At 36.7% G+C, this 26,057-nt stretch overlaps 1 protein-coding gene across 11 annotated transcripts in view; it reads right to left on the minus strand.

The window, feature by feature from the left end:
• VEZT (vezatin, adherens junctions transmembrane protein) overlaps nucleotides 1-26,057 on the minus strand; it is a 79,300-nt gene that overhangs the window by 28,463 nt on the left and 24,780 nt on the right. For 3 of the 11 annotated variants that reach the window (XM_019446474.2, XM_019446470.2, XM_019446475.2), the window contains exons 3-9: nucleotides 20,973-21,059; nucleotides 19,601-19,639; nucleotides 13,995-14,170; nucleotides 10,851-11,126; nucleotides 7,961-8,110; nucleotides 3,292-3,439; nucleotides 1,137-1,468 (exon numbers count right to left, since the gene is read on the minus strand). In XM_019446474.2, the coding sequence (XP_019302019.1) occupies nucleotides 1,137-1,468; nucleotides 3,292-3,439; nucleotides 7,961-8,110; nucleotides 10,851-11,126; nucleotides 13,995-14,170; nucleotides 19,601-19,639; nucleotides 20,973-21,059 (1,208 nt within the window). Of the gene's footprint in view, nucleotides 1-1,136; nucleotides 1,469-3,291; nucleotides 3,440-7,960; nucleotides 8,111-10,850; nucleotides 11,127-13,994; nucleotides 14,171-19,600; nucleotides 19,640-20,972; nucleotides 21,060-21,790; nucleotides 21,794-26,057 lie in introns of all 11 variants that reach the window. The other 8 variants (XM_019446471.2, XM_053895829.1, XM_053895832.1 and 5 more) reach the window with 4 other exon arrangements.

The raw sequence follows: 26,057 nt of genomic DNA on the forward strand, positions 1-26,057 counted from the left end.
TTCTGATTCTACTGCCAAAAATTAATTCTTTAGAGACTCTACCTTTGCCCAATACAACCTTTCCACTGAAATTTTTTCCTGACAAAGGCCCGACCTTTGTTGCCCACTCAAGTAGAGATTGCCTTGTCTCCCATACTCCCTGTGGGAGATAAGACTGAGTCAGGTTAGCATTCATTCATCTGCTTTCTTAGAATAGCAGCTAGAGACCAGCTCAGACAGTAAATAGACGGGTAAAAACTTACCTTCTCAAAATGTTTCTCTCACCTTAATTTCCTATTTTTATTCATCATATCCTTCCTCACTCCAGTGAACTAGCCCTTTGATTTTACTGAGACTTCAAATGCTTTTGACTTGTTTTGTTCTATTTTGATCTTACAAAATGGACTCCTGCCCTCCCCTTCTACTTCTTGCCTGGTATCCAGGGTCGAGTACATCACCTACAATCTCATCAACTCATTAAGTTCCTATGACCTTCCTGATTACCAACACAACATGAACCCAACCATCCATCTGATCCAGCCCTATACCACAAGTATCCGTTACAGAAAAATTTCACTGGAGTGACTGGATCCTACATTTGACCAAGGCAGAGTACCAATAATACCAGGCAAAGTAGAAGATAAACAAATATAAACTATGGACCCTGCACTTCACTATTCAACTGGGGCCAAAAAAGTTGGTCCTCTGATGTAGAAAATGTCCAAATATGCTTTATTTTTAAAATTGCAATATGTTATTCTTCAACTATATATAATAATACCTCTTAAAACTTACTGTTCCAGTGCTGGCAGATACTTTTCTTAGATCGCAGGCTCCAGTTTAAGAGCCCCACTTAAAAAGAGTTAAAACAAACTCAGTATTCATAAACATCTCCATTTCAGCTCTCAAACAGAATGAACACCTGTTTTTGTCCTATGTTTCTAGGTTCTGGGCTGAAATCAGACAAAGTGAAAACTACAAATGACTCCCCAAATCATTCTTTCTCTGCTACATTCATAGCTATAAACTATCCTTCATGCTGCATGTCTTAATTTTGCTGCTACTTTCCAGTTAGGACACAAGCCAATCATCACAATGGCAGGAGAATGAAGCTTGCTGAACATGGGGACATTTTCTTATTTGGCTTCTAAACTTACTCATTCAGCAATGCCTTCAGATGGAGCTGAAAGCTGCGTACTGCTGTGTGAACGTTATTCAGTTCTCTTGACTTCTGCTGAGTCTTGGATAAACGCTGTGGTACTGACTGGTGCTGAGTTTCAAAGTACCGATAAAACTCATAGCTGCGTTTAAGCTCTTCCAAACAGGCAGAATGAGCATGAGGTAGACCTTGAGTCACATCAGATAAAATACAATGAGGCAAAAGTGCTGGAGTAAGTAAGGGCCCAGGAGGTGAATTAGCTGTAGAAAGTAATAGGGCTAACCGTCTGAAGAACTCTGAGCTCTGTGCCACCCAGAGTTGAAACAAAACCTAGAAAGAAAACGGGACTACATCAATAAAAAAAACTGATCAAAATTCAAAACAAACCACTAATTTGTTTATCTTAACTTCTGGTTAAATTTCTCACTTTATCCTAAGTAATGAATACAGCTGAGCTTGAACTAACCCTCAAGACTGGCTGAGAATGTTTGATCAAATTATGTAGTCATGGCATGTGGGAACTTCTAATACCAATATAGCATGTAATACCAGTATATATTTTAGAACAGTTCTATCCCAGAAAAGAAGTGTTGATAATGAGATACATCTATTGTAAATGAATATTCCTTGATGAATTATTTACAAATTTGACACAAAGTAGGAAAGAAGACAGTAGGAATAATGGACCTATAGAAGTCCAAAGAAATTAGTCAGTGATACATCCAGAGTTTAGGATTCAAAATTATACCATTATTTTGGCTTAGAAAACAGCTAAGAAATAACATAGGAGTGCATGGGTACCTCAGCCGGTTAAGCGTCTGACTTCAGCTCAGGTATTAATCTCAGTTTCTGAGTTTGAAGCCTGCACTGGGTGAGCTCAAGCCCCGCTTCAGGTGAGCCTCACTTCTCTTTCTCTCTCCCTGCCCCTTGTGGGATTCTCTCTCTCTGCCGCTTTTCTCTGCCCCTTGCTCACTTGTGCCCTCTCTCTTTCTCCCTCTCTCAAAAAGCCAAAAATAAAAATAAAATTACTACTGGAATCTTACCACACACACTGTTTTTCTAACTTGCTTTGTTTCTTCCATCGTACAATTTTTCGACTACTAATCCCAAAGAATATACCAATCTCATATTACTTAGCTTTTAATTTGTTTCCAATATTTGCTGTTGTGGTAATATCATGAACATACTTCGAGTATATTCTGATTACTTGTCTTTAAGCTTAAGATTACTGAAGAATACGGTATCTTTCCGAAGACTGGTATTTATTAACTGCTAAAGTGAGCCAATCTATACTTTTATTAATAGTGTGTGACTACTGATCTTCACAGATAATGAATATTATCAACTTTCAATAACCTTGGCAAAATGTCTACTTATTACTAACGAGATTGAATTGGCTATTTTTTTTTTTTAGAGAGAGCAAGTGAGCGAGCGAGCAAGAGCATGTATGAGTGGCGGAGAGGGGCAGAGGGAGAAGAGAGAATCTTAAGCAGGCTCCATGCTCAGCGCAGAGCCTGACACAGGGCTCAAATCCCGCAACCCTACGGTCACGACCTGAGCCAAAGTCAAGAGTCAGACGCCCAACTGACTGAGCCATCCAGACGCTCTGAAACTGAATTGGCCACTTCTAGTTCTTCCTTTGTGAAACCAGTTCATGCACCACCTATCTTGTCTAGATTTAACATAACTTAGTGTTCTTTATATAGAAAGAATTCTATCTACCTTTGTTAAAAATCATTGCAATTTTTTCATTTAGAAGCTTAATTCTTATATAGTCAAATATATCCTTTTATGTAGATTTTCCAAGGGAAGATACAGATCTTATATGCTGTTTACCCATGTTTGTTAAAACAAGTAGTCATAAAGTCACTCATGCTGGTTTTCTATTAATGTAAACTCACTTATCTATAAACTCTGATTTAAGGCAAGATATGCTTACAGTAAGAATTTTAAGTATTTTGATATCAGAATATAAGGATCTCCTCATCCAATCTTTATGATGCTCTCAACTTTTAAAGACAGCATCACATACGTCAGGAAGGCTATTATGATGACGGTTCAGCAAGGGACCGGTGTCCCATTTACATTCAGATAGCACAGGCACAATCGGAGTGCAACTGTCTTTTCTTCAGCCCTTTCCACAGGCAGAGTACCTTCAAAGCAGGAAGGCTGAAGCCATCTGTAAGGTCATGTGCTTCCTCTTCTGAAATCTGCTCTTCACTAAGGCCCAGGCCCAGCTCCTTAAAAGGCACCACACAGATGTAGTTGGTTACATTGTCACTCTCAGAGTTCAGGGGGTAGGTTAAATTAAGTTAAGGCCTTTTCATTAAAAGTATAAAGGGTACAGTCATATCATCCCAAATTACCTTTACTCATCTTTATTCTGAACTTTGACTGGAGGTGATTAATATCCATTAAAAAAAAAAGAAACCAATCTTAAAATCTACTATATTAACAAACCTCAGGTATCTTACTACTAGTATACATGTGAATAAAATACCTTCATCTCTAAACAGTTAAAAGTTCAACTCTTTACAAGTGCTAACGTGCTAACTTAGTTATTTTTGACAAGTAGCTTTTGAAACTATATTGTGTACTTTGCTGTATCGTGGCTCAGGCCCTTTCTACACTACAGTACCTACTTTTCTCTTCTTACCAGTGCTCAGGCTGCAAAACACCATTAGCACTAAGCCTGTTCTATCTAGGTTGTCCCACTCAGACTACTGGCCTGTTTCCTCTTTCTCTTCCTCATGGGTATCTATCAGCTTAATATGTGATTTTTTCCGCCTTCAACAGTTTTTATAAAGAATATATCCATACAATTCCTTGGGGTGCCTGGGTGGCTCAGTCGGTTAAGCGTCCGACTTCGGCTCAGGTCATGATCTCACGGTCTGTGAATTCGAGCCCCGCGTCGGGCTCTGTGCTGACAGCTCAGAGCCTGGAGCCCATTTCAGATTCTGTGTCTCCCTCTCTCTCTGCCCCTCCCCTGTTCATGCTCTGTCTCTCTCTGTCTCAAAAATAAATAAACATTAAAAAAAAAATTAAAAAAAAAGAATATATCCATACAATTCCTAATACTGAACTATTTTTATATTTCCAGCATACTCCTATTTAATCATATAATATCTTAATATAGTGCTATCGCAAATATATAAATATTTCACTTAAATATTTTGTATCTCCATCTGTGAGATTGGTCTAGTTTTTTATTCTTTATAATACATGTTTTGGTATTGCAATTACAGAATCTTCATAAATAAAATGAGGTAGTAGAGGCTTCCTAACCTTTTCTATGGTCTGAAATAGTTTTTTAAAAAAACTATAAAACCATCTGAACCTGGTAGTTAAAATTTCCTTTATTCATTTAATTTTTAAACATGTAATATATTCACAGGATTGAAAATTCATAAGGTATAAAAAAATTCATAAGGTATTAAGGAGCACCGTAAAAACTGCTTCCTACCCCTGTCCCTTAGCTACCTCATTCCCCTAGCTAAAGGCACAGACGATAACTGTGATTAGTATCTCTCAAGATAACCTGTGTGTCTCTTTTTTTTTTAAGTTTATTTTGAGAGAGAGAGAGAGCGAAAGAGAGCGAAAGAGAGCACGAGCAGGGGAGGAGCAGAAAGAGAGAGGGGAGACAGAGAATCCCAAGAGGGCTCTGTACTGTCAGCGTGGAACTGGATGCTGGGCTTGACCTCGCAAACCACAAGATCATGATCTGAGCCGAAACCAAGAGTTGGACACTTAACCAGCTGCGATACCTAGGTGCCCCTTCTTGTGCACCTTTCAAGATACTTTATGCATGCATAAAAGCAAATCCAAATATAAATATGTATGTGGATATATACACATACACATATTCCCTCATATGTATTTATAATCTCCCATATATACAAATAGTCTCATATATATGTGTATGTGTGTGTACACACACACTTTTACGCACAATCGAAGGGTAGCATGAACAATGCTGTGCACTTCATTCTTTTTTTCAACAATTTGGATATCATTCCATAGTAGTGCATCAAGAACTTTATCACTTTTCTATACCTGCAAATTTTCCATTGTTTACATAAAATCAGGTATTTTCTTTCTTTCTTTTTTTGTAAGTTTATTTGAGAGAGAGAAAGAGAGAGACAGGGAGAGAGAGAATGCATGGGGGAGGGGCAGAGAGCGAGGGGGACAGAGGATCTGAAGTGGGCTCTGTGCTGACAGCAGAGGGCACAATGTGGGGCTCAAACTCATGAACCATAAGATCATGACCTGAGCTAAAGTCAAACTTAACCCACTGAGCCACCCAGGCGCTCCCAGGTGTTTTCTTTTTTAAAAGTCGCTGCCACAAAGTTGTATATACTAGCTCCTTATAATTATTTTAATTTCTTCCATATCTATGGTTATAGCTCTGTTACTAATTTTGTATATTTGTACTCTTTTTACTTTGACCAGACATGTGAGGGTTTATACTGTTTGGTCTTTTCAAAGAAATAGTTGGTGGATTCTTTTTTCTTTTGATTCCTTAAGGTTTCTTGTGTGGTAAATATGTTCTGGTTCCTGCCTACCTCTGAATGTCACCTAATGCCCCAACTCCCAATTTACTGTGCTCCAGACATGATGGCCTTTTTGCTGTCCTCCAGTCCTGCTAAAATAACTCCTGTCACAAGATCTTTATACTCACTGGTCCGTCAAACTGGAACATGATCTTTCTCCTCATTACAATCTCGTTTTATTTTATTTATTTATTTTAATTTTTTTGTGTTTAATTATTTTGAGAGACAGAGACAGAGTGGGTGGGGGAGGGGCAGAGAGAGAGGGAGACAGAGAATCCCAAGTAGGCTCTGCATGGTTAGCGCAGAGCCTGATGTGGGGCTCGAACCCATGAAACTGTGAGATCATGACCTGAGCTGAAATTAAGAGTCGGACACTTAACCGATGGAGCCACCCAGGCGCCCCATAAATCTCATTTTAAATGTCAACTCTTCGGGAAGGCCTTCCCCTATCATCCAATCAAAAGCAGTAACTCACCAATCACTCTATCGTATTCTGCTGGGTTTTTATACAACAGATATGTGAAAATCTCACTTTTTTATTCATTACCTCATCCACAAGAAGGTAAGAGTCATGAGTACAATGATCTTGTTTGTCTTGTCCACTGCTAGGTTTCTATTACCTAGAAAAAGTAACTGGCACAGGAAACTCATAAATTTGCAATCTCTGTTAGGTTATCCCTTTCTGCTCCTTCACCCCTCACTAAGCTAGAAGTATTCTGAGGCAGGGACCGTGTCTATTACGTGAACCATCATGTATCTAGTGATTAGCATATTGCTTGGCACCGAGTTTATTCTCAATACTTGCTGAATGAGTAACTATTTGAAGTTCACATGCCATACGACCATACCCCTATTTTTTTCCCCTATCTTTGCTTCATTATACTTGAATGCAGACTTTTATTATACTCAAGGTCAACTCCTTGAAAGCACTCTCTGACCCCTTAGGCCAAGTACATTGTCCTACTATGTTGGAAGGTACCCTGGGCACTTCTAGTGTATTATGAATTCCAGTTAATCTATTGAGTATACTCAAAAGTCTAGCACATAGCAGATGGGTATTCAGGCAGCATGGGAATTGAATGGACAAGTTCATGACTAAAAATAAAACGCTTTTAATTTCCAAAGAAGTCATACAGTTAAAAGAGTATATATGTATATATGTACATATAGAAATATGTATATTTCTATGTATATATATGTATGTATTCTATAAATATATATTATATATATAAATACATATTCTATAAATATGTATATATGTATGTATTCTATATGTACATATAGAATATATGTATACATATATACATATAGAAAAGGTTTTAAGTCATAAGTCCTATAGTTAAGACACAACTTCACCTCTCACTAGTCGTGTAACACCAAGCAAATCACACAAAATGGAGATTTTAGTTTTTTCATAAAATGGAGATAAGATCTAGCTGGAAAGGTATATACAAAGACATAATAAAGCACTCTGTAAACGTTAAGCATATTTATCCATGCTACAGTACCCCAAATACTGAAGGTACAAAGAAGTATTTTTGTACTCTATTTACTCATAATTTAACTTATCTATGAATCTTAACTGAAATAAAGATCCTACACACCTTTATTTACTGATTAACAGAACTAATTTCCTGATTTAGTAAATGTAAGTGACTGACTTATTGTCATGCAGTCTGAGTGTTTATTATACACCAGGCACTGTCTAAGCACTTTATATGCACTAACTTATTTGATGTCAACAAAACCACAGGAAGAGTATATTGTTACTACCATTTTTAAAATGAATAACGCAAGGTACAGAAAGTTAAGAAACTTGCTTAAGGTCACCTAGGCAGTAATTGATAGAGCCAAAATTTAAACTTAGCCAATCTGACTTGAGAGCCTCTGTTTCTTCAAAGGGGAAGGATTTCCTGTTACCAGTTTATTTCCATGTCATGACGCAAATTTGTGTGTCCAGTAACTCTTAAAAATGTCAGACCTAGCAAAGCCAGGTTCTTCTGACTTTATTCTTTGGACCAATAGAGGGAGGGCCTTCAAGTTTTTCCTCAGTTGAAACAGCCACACGAGAACAGAAAACCTTTTTTCCTGTCTGTTATTGTTATTCCCCCTAGACTGCATTTCCAGCTTTAAAATAGAAGTGATGATGGAAATTAGCTCCAAAATAGGCAATCTCAGTTCACACTTAACTTTTACAGGATGCAGCTATACTATCTATATATTCAGGACTCTGGAAGCATATTTATTCTTACATGAAGACAGAAAAGGATATTTTTTCAGCATATATAGGGTAGCGAGCCTTGCTGCTTGAAAGTTGGCTCTTACAGTTCTGTAGACAGCTTTCCGAAGACCGAGGAGATGCTGACTGGGATGCTGTCCAGCTTTATTAAATGGGCAAGCAGCACTGACCCTGTCAAGCAAACTTGAAAAGTAAAATGTGATACAACTGTACAGGTGTCCTAAAGTTTTTGTTTTCTAAATCCCCAATTCTATTCAACTTAGAAAAAAACCTTTTTCATGGTTTTTATTAGAAAAAGACTGTAAATATCCCAGCTCAGGTCTCATAAATAGCCATTTCCCTGATACATGTATAGCCCCCCTCCAAAAAAAGACAAATGAAAAATCAAAATCTCAAAGAGTAAAGGCTTCTGATACGGGAAACAATATATTTTAGTCAAAATATGGTAGAAATGTAGAATACTTAGGTAAGACATTGCAACTTTTTGATATAGACACTCTACCTGCTAAAATATACTAGAGTGGTACTGCTTTACATTTAGTTTTTAAAACCTGTATCTACAGTAAGTATGAAAAGTTTTACATTCTTAATATGCATTTACATATGTTCATCACTCATATTTTTGGTCACTTGTACAGAACAATGAAATACTGTATAGAAATACATTCTGTACATTCATAAAAGTAGGGTAAAATGACTTACCCACCTGCTGCCACTGGCACTTACCTACTCAAAATGAAGTAGGGGACGCAGAGAGATAACAGGACCAGTGGCCAACAGGGGAATGCAAGTAGAAAGGCAAAGGAAGGGTTACTAGGCAGTAGCATAGCTACTCTCCAAACTATTCAAGAGGAAGCACATTTCATAGTACTTTCCAAAAGATAAATGGGGAGTACCTATTTGCAACAATGATGTATAATATATCATGCTTTGTTAAATGAAACATAGAATGATTTCATATTACATAGCTATTGGATAATAGTTTTTCCACCTAACCAGTAACCTCTCCCAATAGCAATACAAAATATTGGAATTTATAAATTTCTTACAATATAACCACAAATTTGCAAAACAAGATATCTAAATCAAAACTTTAAAAATGTTAACCAAACCATAATGTATTCAGACATTAAAAATCTAAAAAAAAAAAAAAAAAAACAACAGAGGACAATGACTGATAAGCTTAATTTAAAATAAGGGAATGAGGCAAAGAATGGTTCGATTCTTCGCTAGAGAGGACAAATTAAGGCAGAACAACACAGCACATGTTTTCAATATACGGAACTCTTGTGTGCGCTCCATATTACTAATAAATCAGTTTTAAAGATGAACATATTTCTAAAAAAGTTATGATTCAAGATTTATTGTTACTCATAATTTTTCTCAGTCCATTATCCAGTTAGATGGAGACAAGTCAAACAATTTTTTCCAACATTTCTTTTGCCTGACTGCATGTCAATGGATAGGAATCATAACCCGGAGGTAAGTCATGTGTAGCTGGCCCATTTTAGCTCTTCGTGACAATTCTAGACATAATTTTTAATGTAAGTTGGAAAATGACAAAAAGCACAGAATCCTCTATATGTGCCTAAGCATTAATTGGACACATAGCCATTTAGCTTAACCAGTCTGCTCAGTGAAATACTGTACAAATCAAGAATGAAAAGGACCTATTACTTAGCATTGTTTTCAACTTTTAAAATCTAATGCTCAAACAACTTAATATTTGTTATGCTCTATCAACAAATAGACTTTATAATACAAGGACAAATATTAACAGACACGGAGAACTATTACATTTTGAAAGACGCAGAAAAAAAAGTTACAAAATCTCTCTCCTGTTTTGGGATTGTTTAAACACTGTTCTAAAACACAACAGAGTAAAGAATGAGTGACTACTAGAGATACTTTTGCTTTCCTGTTTTGTTATTTTCCAGATACGGCTTTTCTGTCAGGACAGTTTAAGTGCTATTCTAGAGCACAGCAGAGTGAAGAACGAGATTACTACCCAAGGTTCTTCTGCTCTCCCTTTTTGTGATTTTGCAGATATAAGTAATTAAGAGTAATAATCATTCTTCATCATATACTTACTTTCTCCCACCTACAGACTGGAAAGGTTATGTAAGTTAAATAAATGATTAAACATACTACAGTACTACTGTCATTTGTTAGTGTTCAGCAGGCAGCCTAGCAGACTGGAAACAAGCTCTAGAGTCAGATGGAATGGACCTGAATGTTTGTTCTACCATATGTAATTGTATGCTTTTAGTTGTATACAGAATTACCTAGCAGAGTATTTGGACCATAATTCGTGCTCAATAAACATTAACTATCCTTTTAATAACAGAATAAATATCCTATATATCCTATACCTTAATATTTAATTAAGACTGGACTACAGTGGAGAGTATTTAATTTCCTGTGGGAATGTGAATATTTGTTTGATATACTGAGAGTATCAGTGCCATAATATCTGCTAACATTTACCTAAAGAATATTATTAATGCATGGCAACATTTTTCAAAATGAATTCAAGTCAGATACATCTATCATTTAAACTGAGGAAAGAGAATGTCTGGCAGAGAGTAAAGGAAACAAACATTTGTTGGGTAATCTTGCATGCCAGCTTCAATATTAGGCTCTTTTTGTATATTAACTCATAAGAAATCACATAACACAAATAATCATGATTCTCTAAGCTCTTTGGTTTCTCAAAGTAGATAAGCAGAATCATACTACATATTAAATCTAGCATATAATGTATTCATTCCTTCACAGTTAACAGACTTTAATAAGTGCTAAAGAAAAAACTTACTTTTTTTCTGTAAATGCAACACAGAAATGAAAATAGGTAATAAATACTCTAATTTAACTATGTAGTAGAAAAGAATTATTTAAAAAATAAAATGAAATATGAACTCACAGTGTAAATCCTCTGGAAATGACTTCAGTTTCTTGAATGAGACGTAAAGCTTTTCTCACAAGATTAGTAAAAGCTCGGCTATTTGTTGCCGTATCTTCTAAACGGACAATGTATTTTTTTAGAGTTACTTGTAGTTTGGCTGTCCTCCAGAATCTCAAAGCTCTTATAATCAGATAAACAAACAGGATCACTCCCCATATCAACCAGGAAGATACAATCCACCAAGTGGGAAGCATAATGAGCAAACTAATGAAGGCAAACAGCACTGAGACATCCCTATAACACAGAAACCAAGAAACATGATAACCCATCAGATTAGAGAAGGATGTGTTACTTTAGTCCATAATTCAGGTTTACTAAAATAGACAAAATGCTAGTAGCTTCTTTGTAAACTATGACTTTAAAAAATAACATTTAAATAAGTAATGTGAAATAGTTTTTAAAAAATCTAGCAACTAAACAACAGTGTCTTAGGTATTAAAATCTAAGCTAATAAGTTTGTAAAGAATGTAAGAAACAGGTGTCCTCTGAAATGACTTTTTGTTTAAAGATAGGGACTCTTCTGGGGCGCCTGGGTGGCTCAGTTGGTTAAAGTGTCCGACTTTGCTCAGGTCATGATCTTGCGGTTCATGAGTTCAGGCCCCACATCGGGCTCTGTGCTGACAGCTCAGAGCCTGGGGCCTGCTTCAGATTCTGTCTCCCTCTCTCTCTGCCCCTCCCCTGCTCATGCTGTCTCTGTCTCAAAAATAAACACTAAAAAAAAAAAAAAAAAAGATATGGACTCTTCTAACCTAAAAACCAAGTACAGAGTTTAAAATCCAATTTTTTTTTTTTTTCCAACGTTTTTAATTTATTTTTGGGACAGAGAGAGACAGAGCATGAACGGGGGAGGGGCAGAGAGAGAGGGAGACACAGAATCGGAAACAGGCTCCAGGCTCCGAGCCATCAGCCCAGAGCCTGACGCGGGGCTCGAACTCATGGACCGCGAGATCGTGACCTGGCTGAAGTCGGACGCTTAACCGACTGCGCCACCCAGGCGCCCCTAAAATCCAATTTTTAAAAAAAAATTTTTTTTAACGTTTATTTTTGAGACAGAGAGAGACACAGCATGAACGGGGGAGGGGCAGAGAGAGAGGGAGACACAGAATCGGAAGCAGGCTCCAGGCTCTGAGCCATCAACCCAGAGCCCGACGCCGGGCTCGAACTCACGGACCGCGAGATCGTGACCTGAGCTGAAGTCGGACACTTAACCGACTGAGCCACCCAGGCGCCCCTAAAATCCAATTTTACAAATTTAAAAGTAAAAATAATTGTTACTAATTTTTAACATTAAAGTACATTTTAATATTAAGATAGTATCAGTTCTTTTCCCAAAGTCAGACTCTAATTATTTGCACAGAAATAAATATCTCAAGAAAATATAAGCATTTTTCCAAATACAGAAATAATATGTACTTGAGTAATTGTTTCAAGTTACCTAATAATCATCATCACAAATCTGGGATACACATACTGCAGCTGATAATATGCACATACTTTGTACTTTTTCACTGCTTTAACTAAAGTAAAAGTATATATGAAACTTTTTAAATCTAGGCAAATTACAAATACATAGACTAAAATACGTCTTTTAAGCAATGAAGGCTTTGATAAAAATGTAATAAGAAAGAGGTGAATATACGGAGATGTCTCTTAGGATATCTAAAAAAACATCAATAATACTTAAAGACAGTTATAATCAAATTATAAAGAAAGTCACATGTAAGAATGCTTCCTAATAAATATTTACCTGTTCTAATTTCCCTTGGAATCCTTTACTTTCAGGTGATATTGGTAACATCATAAAGCAAAATCTTATCCTATACTTTCATGCATGAATAGTGAAGTCTAAAAGCATTTACAAGCCTCAGCGTTGCTTAATCACACCTGTGGCTAAAGCAAACTTAGAAGTTAAAGCTATAAAATTCTTAAAACCCTTGGTTCCTTCTAGCAGCTCCTTGCATTCTTAGATTTGTAAAGGATAAGATGATGCTTTACTCCATCATGAGGCTGAGTGCCTACAAATTTGGAAGACATACGTTGTTATCCCTTACAATATGAAGCATTTGTCAATATTATAAGAAAGATACATCCAGAACACTCAGGCCAATGTTATGTAATCACCTATATAACTTGAATAGTTCAAGCAATGATTTTGTTCACTTAATAAACTCATACTTTAATAGTTCAGTTCTGGGGCGCCTGGGTGGCGCAGTCGGTTAAGCGTCCGACTTCAGCCAGGTCACGATCTCGCGGTCTGTGAGTTCGAGCCCCGCGTCAGGCTCTGGGCTGATGGCTCGGAGCCTGGAGCCTGTTTCAGATTCTGTGTCTCCCTCTCTCTCTGCCCCTCCCCCGTTCACGCTCTGTCTCTCTCTGTCCCAAAAATAAATAAAAAACGTTGAAAAAAAAAATTAAAAAAAAAAAAAAAATAGTTCAGTTCTGCATGTGTGTGTGTATATGTGTATATGTATGTATGTATATATATATATATATATATACATGTATATACATATCACGTATATACACATATATGTGTGTGTATATATATATATATATATATATGTATATAAAGTCCCTTTTTGGTATTCATGGCCTGGGACTTCTGTATTAGACCCAAATACTTCAAGAAAAGTTTTAGGACTGAATTGTCAGTCTATATTTCCTATGGCTTCTCAGTCAACAAAGCAAGAGTTGACTTTACCTCCACGTCCCATTCTATTTTTGATGTCTCTACAATGTGTTTATGATATAATCTATTAATTTTAAAGAAACATAAAAGAGCTAGTGGCTAGGACTGCATGCACACATGTGTATAGGTGTATGGGTAAGAGAGATTCTTGGGGCACATGTTATGCCTGCTTGTTGGGTTATTAAACACAGAACTAATTAGATTCAATTAAAAATATGTAATAATTGGATGTTTTTCCAGCTTCACCTTAAAAAGTATTTATTTTAGAAAGGTACTCTTTTTTTAAACCTCTGGGTTATCATTAATTACAATGTTAAAATGTATGGAATGTTTATAATTTACAATAGAGAGCACAGTGGATTTCCTCTGCTAATACTGTATATGAAAGCAAAGGATAGATGTTTTCTGGACAGTACCAAATATTAGGGGTTGCCAGGGAGCAAAGCGTTGGAAGGTGTCCATTTTCCTGTTGTTGAGGTTGCCCTGCAGACAGGATACTGGGATCAAGTAGCTCAATCAGCTCCACATCCTCTTGTAACAGGACTTCCTGTTGCAGGATGGTATGTAGTGAGTCGAGTCGGAATCCAGTATCCTTGCCATTAAAAAACCCGAAGAGAGGCATTAATACACACATAATTTTGTATGAAATGCTAAGCTCCTAATGTACTAACAAAATTTAGGGGTACTATATATATTTTCAGTATAGCCTCCAAGAAGATACAACAGTCCAATCTATCTTTAGTATTATGTATATGGGGTTTCAGTTTCACTGTAAATGTGAAACAATAAAAATTGCAATGGACATCATTGAGCCACCAGATGTGAAATATAAATTTTTAATAAAGAAATGTGTAGTAACTACATATTAATAAGCCTGTCTAGTTAAGCCTAATTAATTAAATTGCTGGAACAGAGCATGGAAGGTATAATCCTGTAACATAAGATGTTGTCCCTGGATACTGTAACAATATAGCCAAAATGTAAGAATTACATCAGCAGGATCAAGGCCTTCTAAAAATGGACAAACACAACATTAAGGAATGTAATGCAAAACCGCGCTAATATGTGCATAGCACTTTATAGTTTACAAAATGCTTTCACATATACCAGCTCATTTATTCCTTCTTCTTTTCTTTCTATCTATCAAGAAATATTATATATACCAGGCACCATGCTTGAGACCAAAGGCACAAAAAATGAACAAAACATACAAGGTCTCTACTCTTAAAGTTCACAGTTTAATGAAGAGGACTGAAAAGGAAACAGTTACAATGTGCAAAGAAGTGCAATAAGGTATACCTGGGATTATGAAAATGGCACAGAAGAACCAAAAGTTGTAATGAAGTCCGAGAAAGGAAAACAGGTGATGCCTGCCTGAGCTGAGTCTTAAAGCATGAACAAGAACTGACCAGATGAAAGAGTTGGAAGACGGGGTGGGAAGAGCAAAAGCCTCTCTAGAACTGCAAGTTACTGCTTTTAGCTTTCCATACAATGCATGGTAAGAAGGTGAGAGATGAGGGGGTGCCTAGCTGGCCCGGTCAGAGGAGCATGTGACTTGATCTTGGAGTTGTGAGTTCAAGCCCTAGGTTGAGTGTAGAGAGTACTTAAATAAATAAACTTCAAACAAACAAACAAACAAACAAACAAACAAAATAAAACAAAAAGGGTGAGAGATGAAGTAGCAATGTTAAGAGTACATAGGTTAACTTTCACAGTAACCCTGTGATGTACATTTCATCCTCCTCTCCATTCTATAGAGGAGAAAACTGATGCCCAAAGAGATTAAGTAACTTCTAGAATTCTGATTTCAAATCCTAAGTCTTTGGTAGTCAATTATACTTTCCTACATATAGCCTGCTGTATGAGAAAATTTGAAGTTTTATTATGCATTACATGTAAGAACAGAATGATCCTATTTTAAGAAAAAATAGAACTTTTACCGGATAAGGCCTTTAGCAGTTAAAGTAAAACCATTAGGTCCAGGGTTTGAAGGCAATGGGTTTGCTCTTCTTAGCCAGTTAATCATTCCCACACAAGAGCCTACCCTGCCCTAGCTCCTCATAATGGGAACTTAATAGGAATGCAGTGATCCATATATCCAACTATGAGAGCATGTCCTCGATTGTGGGTTATGTGTCACCACATACACTCCTTTTAGAGAAGGAGAAGAATATTTTTAATATTAGTCCCATATGGATATATTTATTAATTTTCTTTCTTTAGATAAGCTCTATGTCCAATGTGGGGCTTGAACTCATGACCCCAAGATCAAGAGTCACATGCTCTACTGACTAGGCCGGCCAGGCACCCCTTTATTGATTTTCAGTTATATAAAACAAGAACATCTTGGAACGCTGGTCTTCCTTTAGCCTGGCATTATTTTTTTTTTCACCATCTACTGACACACCTTGCATGTGCCTGTGTATCACTTTTGTTTCATATTTGAACCACTGTTTCTTCTCTCTTCTTTTTCTCTTTCCTCTCCTTTTCTTTTTTCTTCCTTTCTTTCTCTCTGGTTTTTTTTTTTTTTTTTTTTTTTTTTTTTTTGAGTTCTAGTTACCATACAATGCTACATTAGGTTTCAGGTGTACAACACAGTGATTTGACAACTCTATACATTATGCCATGCTCACCACAAGTGCAGCTACCATCTGTCACCATACAGTGTTGTTACAGTTAGCATTGACTGAATTCCCTATGCTGTGTCTTTCATCCCTGTGACTTACTCATTCCATACTGGAAGCCTGAACCTCCCACTCCCCTTTACTCATTCTGCCCATCCCTCCAACCCCCACCCCTCTGGCAACCATGTTTGTTCTCTGTATTTATGGGTCTGTTTTTGTTTTGTTTCTTTTGGTTTTCAGATTCCACGTATAAGTGAAATCATATGGTACTTATCTTTCTCTGTCTGACTCATTTCATTTAGCATAATACCCTGTAGGTCCATCCATGTTGTTGTACGTGGCAAGATCTCATTCTTCTTTTTATGGCTGAGTAATATTCATTATCTATATATCTATATATCTATATGTATATATAGATATATATAATTTCTTCTTTATCCATTCACCTATTGATGGATACTTAGGTTGCTTCCATATCTTGGCTATTGTAAATAATGCAGCAATAAACATAGAGGTGCATTTATCTTTTTAAATTAGTGTTTTTGTTTTCTTTACGTAAATAACCATTAGTGAAACTACTGGATTGTGTGGTATTTCTGGTTTTAATTTTTTGAGGAACTTTCATATTGTTTTTCACAGTGGCTACACCAATTTACATTCCCACCAACAGTACTGAAAGTTCTTTTTTCTCTATATCCTTGTCAACATTTGTTATTTCTTGTCTTTTTGATATCAGCCATTCTGACAGGTGTAAGGTGACATCTCATTATGGCTTTGATTTGCATTTCCCTGATGATTAGGGATGCTGCACATCTTTCCGTGTGTCTCTTCACTCTTCTTAGAATCATGATTCTAAGCTTAGGAACCAATTAACTGACATTCCACCCCACTTTCACAAAGAGAAGAGCACAATTCACTTTATACTACTGTTAGGGAAGGGGTGGAAGCAAGGAGGGCAAAAGGAGGAGCATGGCAGCTTTTCAAGTAATCTTTGAAATAAATCCTCACATACTGGCCTTATTATCTGATTTGGATTCCACACACACAGAGAGATAGTAAAACATTAAGCATTAAAAATCAAGTTTTTGCTATAAAAGCTTTAAATCCTACCTTTTATGAGACCTCAATGTACCTACATTTGGGTAAGTTTAAAGAAGCCTAACTTAAGGAAGGCTAAGGCTCACAAAGAGAGGGAAAGCTATTAACACAGAATGGGAGCTTTGCCTCTTCAAAGCCCCTTGTACAGATATGCTGCTTAATCAGGTACGCTTTCTTTAACACCATCCTTAGCATCAGAACTGTTTGCAAAACTGGGATAATGTTTCCCCAAAACCATTGTGCTTTGAGGCAGTACTAGTAGCTTTAGGAATATGTGATTCAAGAATGTGACAAACTACCTACAATTACCTATAAATACAAATGAACTTGAAAGGGACCAAGACACTCTAAATAATTAAAGCAGTATTATCTAGTGACTAGACTGTCTCTGCAAAGGAAGAACTTGAACTATATTCTGATCACAATAGCTATAAAATTAAATCAGATTACACTGAGGAATTAAGTTTTTTCTTAAGGATAAATTATAAAATTGTATATTACTCTTTAATTATAGAAATGAGAACTGCAGGGGCACCTGGGTGGCTCAGTTAAGTGTCCAACTTTGGCTCAGGCCATGATCTCATGACTCATGAGTTTGAGCCCCACATCAGGCTCTGTGCTGACAGCTCAGAGCCTGAAGCCTCTTCAGATTCTGTGTCTCCCTCTCTTTCTGCCCCTCCCCTGCTCGTGCTCTGTCTCTCTCTCAAAAATAAATAAACATTAAAAAAAATGAGAACTGCAGAAAATAGGGAAACTGCTGCAATATGCCAATCAAACTAGTGGGAAAATAGACACCTGCTATATTAAGAAACATCTCACAACAGCCCTATTTGGACCGAGGTCCAAGTGTCAAACAAGCGAAGAAATTTAAAAGCTACTAATACTGATTGACTAGATATTATATTATCATCTTTATGGTTGGATGCTCTGCGCTGTGGGGAAGTGCACTAGGTGAACTTTGGCTCACCCTTAACAAGTTTGAGTGCTGAGACCTAGTTAGTACCTAGGTTTATATCCTGGTTCCACATCTTAAGTTATTAACTTCTCTGCTCCAGTTTCCTCATCTGCAAAATGAGGTTAAGAATAGTACCTACTTCAATAGTACCTACTATGAAAATTAAATAAGTCAATATTTGTACAATATATAGTGTCTGATGCATAGTAAGTACTGGTGCAAATTAAGTACTATGTAAGTCTTAGCTGTTAATGTTGTTAGTACACACGAAATAATTAAAACATAATAAAGAAACGCACCATAATACAATATATAAACTTGAAACATAGTGGATAATTGTTACTATAGTGTTGAAGAAAATAAGAGATCCAATAGACTGAAGTTTGTGGGAAAGGCTTTAAGGAAGAGCTGGGACTGCTTACTGAACAGACTACAGTAATAGAGGAAAAACGGAAAGGGTTCTACCATAGTATAATAGCACAAACACAGACATGCAGAACAGGTATGGAATAAAAGAAAAGGAAGACTGGGTTGGGTGATGAACAAATTGGTGGGTAAGACTGGAAAGGTAGTTTGGGGCCAAATTTTGCAGACTCTTTGATGCTAACATGATGAACTGGACTTGATTCAATGGGTAATGGTGATATTTTAAGGATCTAAACAGGAAAATGTATGAGACGGTAACTCAGGAAGATTTCTGCCTGTATGGAATGAAAGGGTATGAGAAGCACAGCTAAAAAAGAATAGACAGATTTCTGTTTTTACCCCTAGGCATGGAGAAGGGAATTATGTATGTGTCAATATATTTCAACGATCTTCTATACTTTTTAATACATTGTTCTGTTTCATAGAGCTGATGAGGATCAAATGAGGTAACATGTGTGAAAGCACTTTACAGGCTAAAAAGTGCTTCAAAAGTACTAATACCATTACCGTTATAGTTGTTATAAATGAACTTTTTAAAAATCTTTAAGAAGTACTTTAATAAAAAGGAAAAGGTTCAGATATCATGGAGCAACTGTCAGTATTTTAATAAAAGGAAAAAGGGACTGGTTCAATATCTGTATAGCTAATAAAATTTTAAGTATGTCTGACAAAGGGAAGAGTCAAGCATCTCATGCCAGAAGCCAACGGGGTAATTCCTCGTTCCATTACTATTAAATGATTTCTTTGGTAAGTACTTCCTACAGTTCTCTATAATGTAGGCACAAAAGGGATGCATACAGAAGTTGGCACTTTACAGTGAAACATGTGGCCAGTGACAAAGAACCAAGAATGAAAAGATCAGGACTATGCACACTATGATTAAACCACAGAAAAATGTATATGGATCCGTATACCTTACCACAATCCTAGTATCACTGAAGAATGAGGATGGCTCCACCTGGATAGAGATGATATTCTACGCAGGTGACAAGACACTTCATTGACCTTCTCAACATACCTACAAAGATGAAACCCTGAACAGAGAACTTGCCCATTTGGATTGCTAAAAAAGTAATTTTAGTCAGTCAAGGCATAATAACACTCAAGCCAGTGAGGTACTATGTTATAATGAAGAACCTGGGCTTGGAAACAGGAGACCTGAATTCAAATTCTAACTCTATCAATTTCTAGCTGAACATTCTTGAACAACTCACTAAGTATTCTTAAACCAAACTGAACTATCTGAATCTCAGACATTTGGAAATCTTACCACTTCCAAATGGCAAAATGCACTAAACTTTACAGTATTTGAAGTAGCAAATCAAAATGTGAAAGCACTTTGTAAACATCTCCTTACAAATGGTAATTCACAAGAATGATAATTATCATCTTAAGGTCACAGGCCAGCAAAAGATCCTGAAATCTGCCTACCCATACTTGATCGCTTCTTAGGAGAGCCATGAGAACTTCGTTACTTCAATTTTTTAGCTATACTACCTGGATTTTGCCTTGCTTAAGATGTACAAAGTTGAAGCATTCCCTCTTGGGCGGGGGGGGGGGGGGGGGTGTCACAGGTCAAATACCAGATATACTACAGCAGAGAGCAGGAAAAAAAAAAAAAGCAAGCCTCACAGGAATCAGAGACTCTCAATGGTCACAATTCCAAGTCTCTGGGAAATTCTGTGATTACTGGTCTTGGGAGACTAAAGTTTACATATTAAGTTGTCAGGGAATGATAGATTAATGATAAATAAATCAGGGGGGAACCACTTTGATTTTGCCCAAACTCTAATCATAGACTATGGGATAAAGATACAGACAGTCAATAAGAAAAAAAAAGAAAGAAAAGAAAAAAAGGATACAGTCAAGCTCCTAATGAAAAAAAAGAAGGTCCCACTAATTGATACACTCTCTTCCTTAATGAGAGGAGTATTTGTCAATGGAGGAAGATGGCAGCAGGAAATTAGTAATCTAACAAATAAGGTTTCAATAACAACTAGAATATTCTATTCTAAATGGCTAATAACCTCTTAGAAGAGCTATGAAATAATACTAAATTAAGTCCAAATTCAAGATCCACAGTTATTGAAGAATTTCTTTTTTTTTTAGGTGACACAAACAAACTTTATTTAAACACTTTATGAAGCAGGCAGTCTCCTTTCAGAGAACTTTTCAGAATTTAGAATCAATCACTGCCCAAATCAGTAGCAAAACAAATTCTGATTCATTGTATTGTCATTAATAAACTGGAGTCCTGAAAACTGACTAAAAGAAATAGAGCAAACACTTACCAACTTGTGAAGTAAGTCATCTTTCTTATTGTACTGAGAAAAAATCCAACTTTTGATGGTTTCAGCCACTTTTAACAGGATGCTTCGCTGAAGGAGATTAATGAGATTGTACAGGATACATTAAACCACACCCACACAGCGGAAAAACTGCAAATAACTTACTTCTAACTAACCAAAATTTTTATTAGAAAAAGGAAGGAAAAAAATCATCTTGGTTATATCCTTTGTCAGTATGTCTCAGGCTCCTTAATAGTTCCCAGATTTACTTGCGTATCAGAATCACCTAGATATTTTAGTTAGAAACATATTCTTGGGTCCCCAAAACCAAAGGTTCAGATTCATTAGGTTTGGATGAGACCTGAAAAGCAGATTTAAAAAAAAAAAATTCTTATTTATTCATTTATTTGAAAAATTTTAATGTTTATTTAATTTTGAGAGACAGACAGAGCGTGAGCAAAGGGGGAGAGGGAAGGCAGACAACAAGGGAGACACGGAATCTGAAGCAGGCTCCAGGCTCTGAGCTGTCAGCACAGAGCCAGACATGGGGCTTGAACCCACAAACTGCAAGATCGTGACCTGAGCCAAAGTCAGATGCTTAACCAACTGGGCCATCTAGGTGCCCTGAACAGCAGATTTTTATTTTTATTTTTATTATTTATTTATTTATTTTATTTTTTTAATATATGAAATTTACTGTCAAATTGGTTTCCATACAACACCCAGTGCTCATCCCAAAAGGTGCCCTCCTCAATACCCATCACCCACCCTCCCCTCCCTCCCACCCCCCATCAACCCTCAGTTTGTTCTCAGTTTTTAACAGTCTCTTATGCTTTGGCTCTCTCCCACTCTAACCTCTTTTTTTTTTTTTTCCTTCCCCTCCCCCATGGGTTTCTGTTAAGTTTCTCAGGATCCACATAAGAGTGAAACCATATGGTATCTGCCTTTCTCTGTATGGCTTATTTCACTTAGCATCACACTCTCCAGTTCCATCCACGTTGCTACAAAAGGCCATATTTCATTTTTTCTCATTGCCACGTAGTATTCCATTGTGTATATAAACCACAATTTCTTTATCCATTCATCAGTTGATGGACGTTTAGGCTCTTTCCATAATTTGGCTATTGTTGAGAGTGTGAACAGCAGATTTTTAAAAGAGCACTCAGAAGTTATCCTGATGCAGCTCATTTGTCTTCGGTACCCTATATACTATCTATGTCAAGATGACAGTATATATTTTATTTTATTTTTTTATTTTTTTTATTTTTATTTTTTTTAATTTTTTTTTTCAACGTTTTTTAATTTATTTTTGGGACAGAGAGAGACATAGCATGAACGGGGGAGGGGCAGAGAGAGAGGGAGACACAGAATCGGAAACAGGCTCCAGGCTCCGAGCCGTCCATCAGCCCAGAGCCTGACGCGGGGCTCGAACTCACGGACCGCGAGATCGCGACCTGGCTGAAGTCGGACGCTTAACCGACTGCGCCACCCAGGCGCCCCGACAGTATATATTTTAATGAAAACCACAGGGTGTTCCAAGTTCTCAAATACTAAGAACATTTTCATGCCACAATGCTAAGGCATAAAGATATTTTAATCAACTTTAGAAAAAGTGTCTCATACTGAAATAATTTTTATTATTGAACCAATCAAAAATTCAATTTACCTTAATGTTAATAGCCTATTATCTGAGTAAATGCAGTTTACATTCATTGAGTGATTACTATATCCTGAGTACTAAAAAAGGGTCATAGGAACAAAGATAAATACATATAACTGCTATTTTCAAAAACTTAGAAGAGAAAGTAAATAATTACAAATCAATGTAAAGTCTTGGAAAGTGTGGGAAAAGATGTCAATAGGTGTTAACACTGACGCTATACCCTAACAGATGAGCAGAAATTTTAACAAAGGAGGGAGAACATTCTGGGCAAGGGAACAGAATGAGTAAAGGGGACAGCCATGTAACCACCTGCCATGGTCATGGTGGCATAGTCTGGGCTATGACCCAAGGGAAGAAGGGAATAGTAACGAACACTGAGAGGGTTTTTAAAGAACTTTGGTCTTATATGCCATAATAGTTTAGACTTTATACTGTAGGCTATGAGGAGCACCTTGCATAAGATTTTTATGCAAGGATATGAAACAATAAATATCAGCATTTTAGAAAAATAACTGGCTACAGCACAGAGATGGTACTAGCAGGAAATAACTGTAGCCAAGAAGTATCATTAGAAGGATATTTAATAGTCCAGCTAAACAATGATAAAGGCCTAAAGCAGGGTAACAAAAAATGGTAATGAACAAGGGTTGGATTTTAGAGACATAAGAAGTTGACTTACCATTTAGTGACCAAATTAATGTGGGAGTGATAGGAAACTTAAGATAACAGAGAGTGGTAATTTGGGAATATGGAAAGAATATTGTTTGTTTTGGGAGTGCTGAGTTGAAAAAAGTTCTGTTTTACATATTCTGAATCTGAGTTTCCTGGGGTATAGGGCAGGTGAAAATGTTTGACAAGCATCCAGAACTGAGAGAAGACAGAATGCATATAAGTGGCCAATGAGGGCAAGAAAGTACATGAGATCACTCAGAGAAACAGGTCAAGCAAAGAGGCCTGATGCTCAAAGTTTATGGGAGGAACGTTTAAGAATAATCACAGGAAAAGAAACTAGAAAAATATACAGAGAATAAATATTCACAGTGAGAATCCCAATATAGCTACTCAGTAAGTACTTAACAATAACATTAAAAAATAAAAGTGAAAAAAGGGTGATTAATCCTAAATATAGCTTCATCACCATCTCATATAATAATAAAAAAATCTGCTTTCAAAAGAAAATAATCGGTACTTCACTGCTTGAACAGAACTTTGGGGGCAATTCTAAAAATATATCCCCTGAGAAGGAACTAAGTAATACAACAAATCTTTCTAAAATTCAGCTGCCCCAGATTTAGAAAAACTCCATTTTAGAAAAATTTAGCTCATACAATTGAAATGTGTAATATGAAGGCTAAAGGAACTTTCTGGACATGTGGTGATTTTTTTAAAATGTTTATTTTTGAGAGAGAGAAAGGGAGAGAGACAGAGCACAAGCAGGGGAGGGACAGAGAGAGAGAGGAAGACAAAGAATCCAAAACAGGCTCCAGTATCCAAAGCCAGCTCCAGGCTCTGAGCTGTCAGCACAGAGCCCGATGAGGCGCTCGAACCCACAAGCTGTGACCTGAGCCAAAGTCGGACACTTAACCGACTGAGCCACCATGTGGTAATTTTGAAACGCATTCTCTGGCTATGCTTTTTACTGGTCCTTAATTTCTGAGGGATGAAATTTTCAACTCTCATTTTATTTATTTATAAGTTAATAATAACATTTCTATATGTAAAAATACCTATCATAAATGAAAAGGATTAAAACCTATAAAACCCAAGTTTTTGCCTAACAACAAAAAAACGCCAATGCCCATATCCTGGCTAAGACTATCCCTTGGCCCATTTTTTGTCTTTTGTGGCCAAGTAATCTCAAATCCAAGTCTTAATCTATAAATAACCTGTTAGCTGTATCCTTAGGTTTTGCTTTCAAAATTCTTCCCAGGAACATCCACATTTGAAAGGGTCAGGGAGAAGAAAGGGTTTAAGTGCAGAGGAATAGCAAACTGGTTCTGATCTGTGTGAGCTCTAACTCCCTAACTCCCACCCTGTAAGTGTCAGTCAAAAAACATTTCTCCAGTATTTATTCTGCTCTGGCAAATGGGACCAGCTTGGTTATCTCACATTGTAGGGATTTTTCTAAGAACAGGAGAAAAGATACTTCTCTCTCTATCACCACAGAGTAAGTAACTAATTGAAAACTTTAAAAGCCTCCTCCCCAAAATAATGATGTCTTGTAATAAAACAATGATTAAACTAGAATGTTTAGGAAATGAGGTAATCTGGGTTTTTTTCCTATTAAATTAGAATTCCTTTTGTTAAAACTGAAATGTACTGGAATATCTTCTTATTTTAATAAGTATGGCTAATAGAACATAAATGAATCTATTAAATGCATTTTACAGAACATAATTGATGGTAATGGAGATTCTTTTTAGTATCTTAGCCTCGCAATGTTGTAGTCAACTGAGATATTTATTGTATAAAAAGATACTGTGCAGGGGCACCTGGGTGGCTCAGTTGGTTAAGCATCTGACTCTTGATTTTGGCTCAGGTCATGATCTCATGGTTCATGAGATCGAGCCCCATGTAGTGCTCTGTGCATACAATGCAGAGCCTGCTTGGGATTCTCTCCTCCTTCTTTTTCTGCCCCTTCCCCGCCCACACTCTCTTTCGCAAAATAAATTAATAAATAAACATTAAAAAAAAAGATACTGCACAGATATAAAGGGCATCAGAAATTGAGGTAAATATACCCACTCCATCATATACCCTTGAAACTGTTTGTGAAATATGTTATCAATTTGCTTTCTTATAACTTGTGCTCTCTTTTATTTTAATTTTTCTTCCTTTTTTTTATATGTAATTTATTGTCAAATTGGTCTCCATACAACACCCAGTGCTCATCCCAACAGGTGCTCTCCTCAATAGCCATCACCTACCCTCCCCTCCCTCCCACCCCCCATCAACCCTCAGTTTGTTCTCAGTATTTAAGAGTCTCTTATGGTTTGCCTCCCTCTCTGTAGCTTTTTTTTCCCCCTACCCCTTCCCCTGGTCTTCTGTTGAGTTTCTCAGGATCCACAAATGAGTGAAAACATATGGTATCTGTCTTTCTCTGCCTGACTTATTTCACTTAACATAACACTTTCCAGTTCCATCCATGTTGCTACGAATGGCCAGATTTCATTCTTTCTCATTGCCAACTAGTATTCCATTGTATATATAAACCACATCTTCTTAATCCATTTGTCAGTTGATGGTCATTTAGGCTCTTCCCATAATTTGGCTATTGTTGAAAGTGCTGCTGTAAACACTGGGGTACAAGTGCCCCTATGCATCAAGCACTCGTGTATCCCTTGGGTAAATTCCTAGCAGTGCTATTGCTGGGTCATAGGGTAGGTCTATTTTTAATTTTCTGAGGAACCTCCACACTGCTTTCC

The sequence above is a fragment of the Panthera pardus genome, unplaced genomic scaffold, assembly GCF_024362965.1.
Source record: "Panthera pardus isolate Hobbes unplaced genomic scaffold, ASM2436296v1 HiC_scaffold_6, whole genome shotgun sequence".
Lineage (NCBI taxonomy): Eukaryota > Metazoa > Chordata > Mammalia > Carnivora > Felidae > Panthera > Panthera pardus.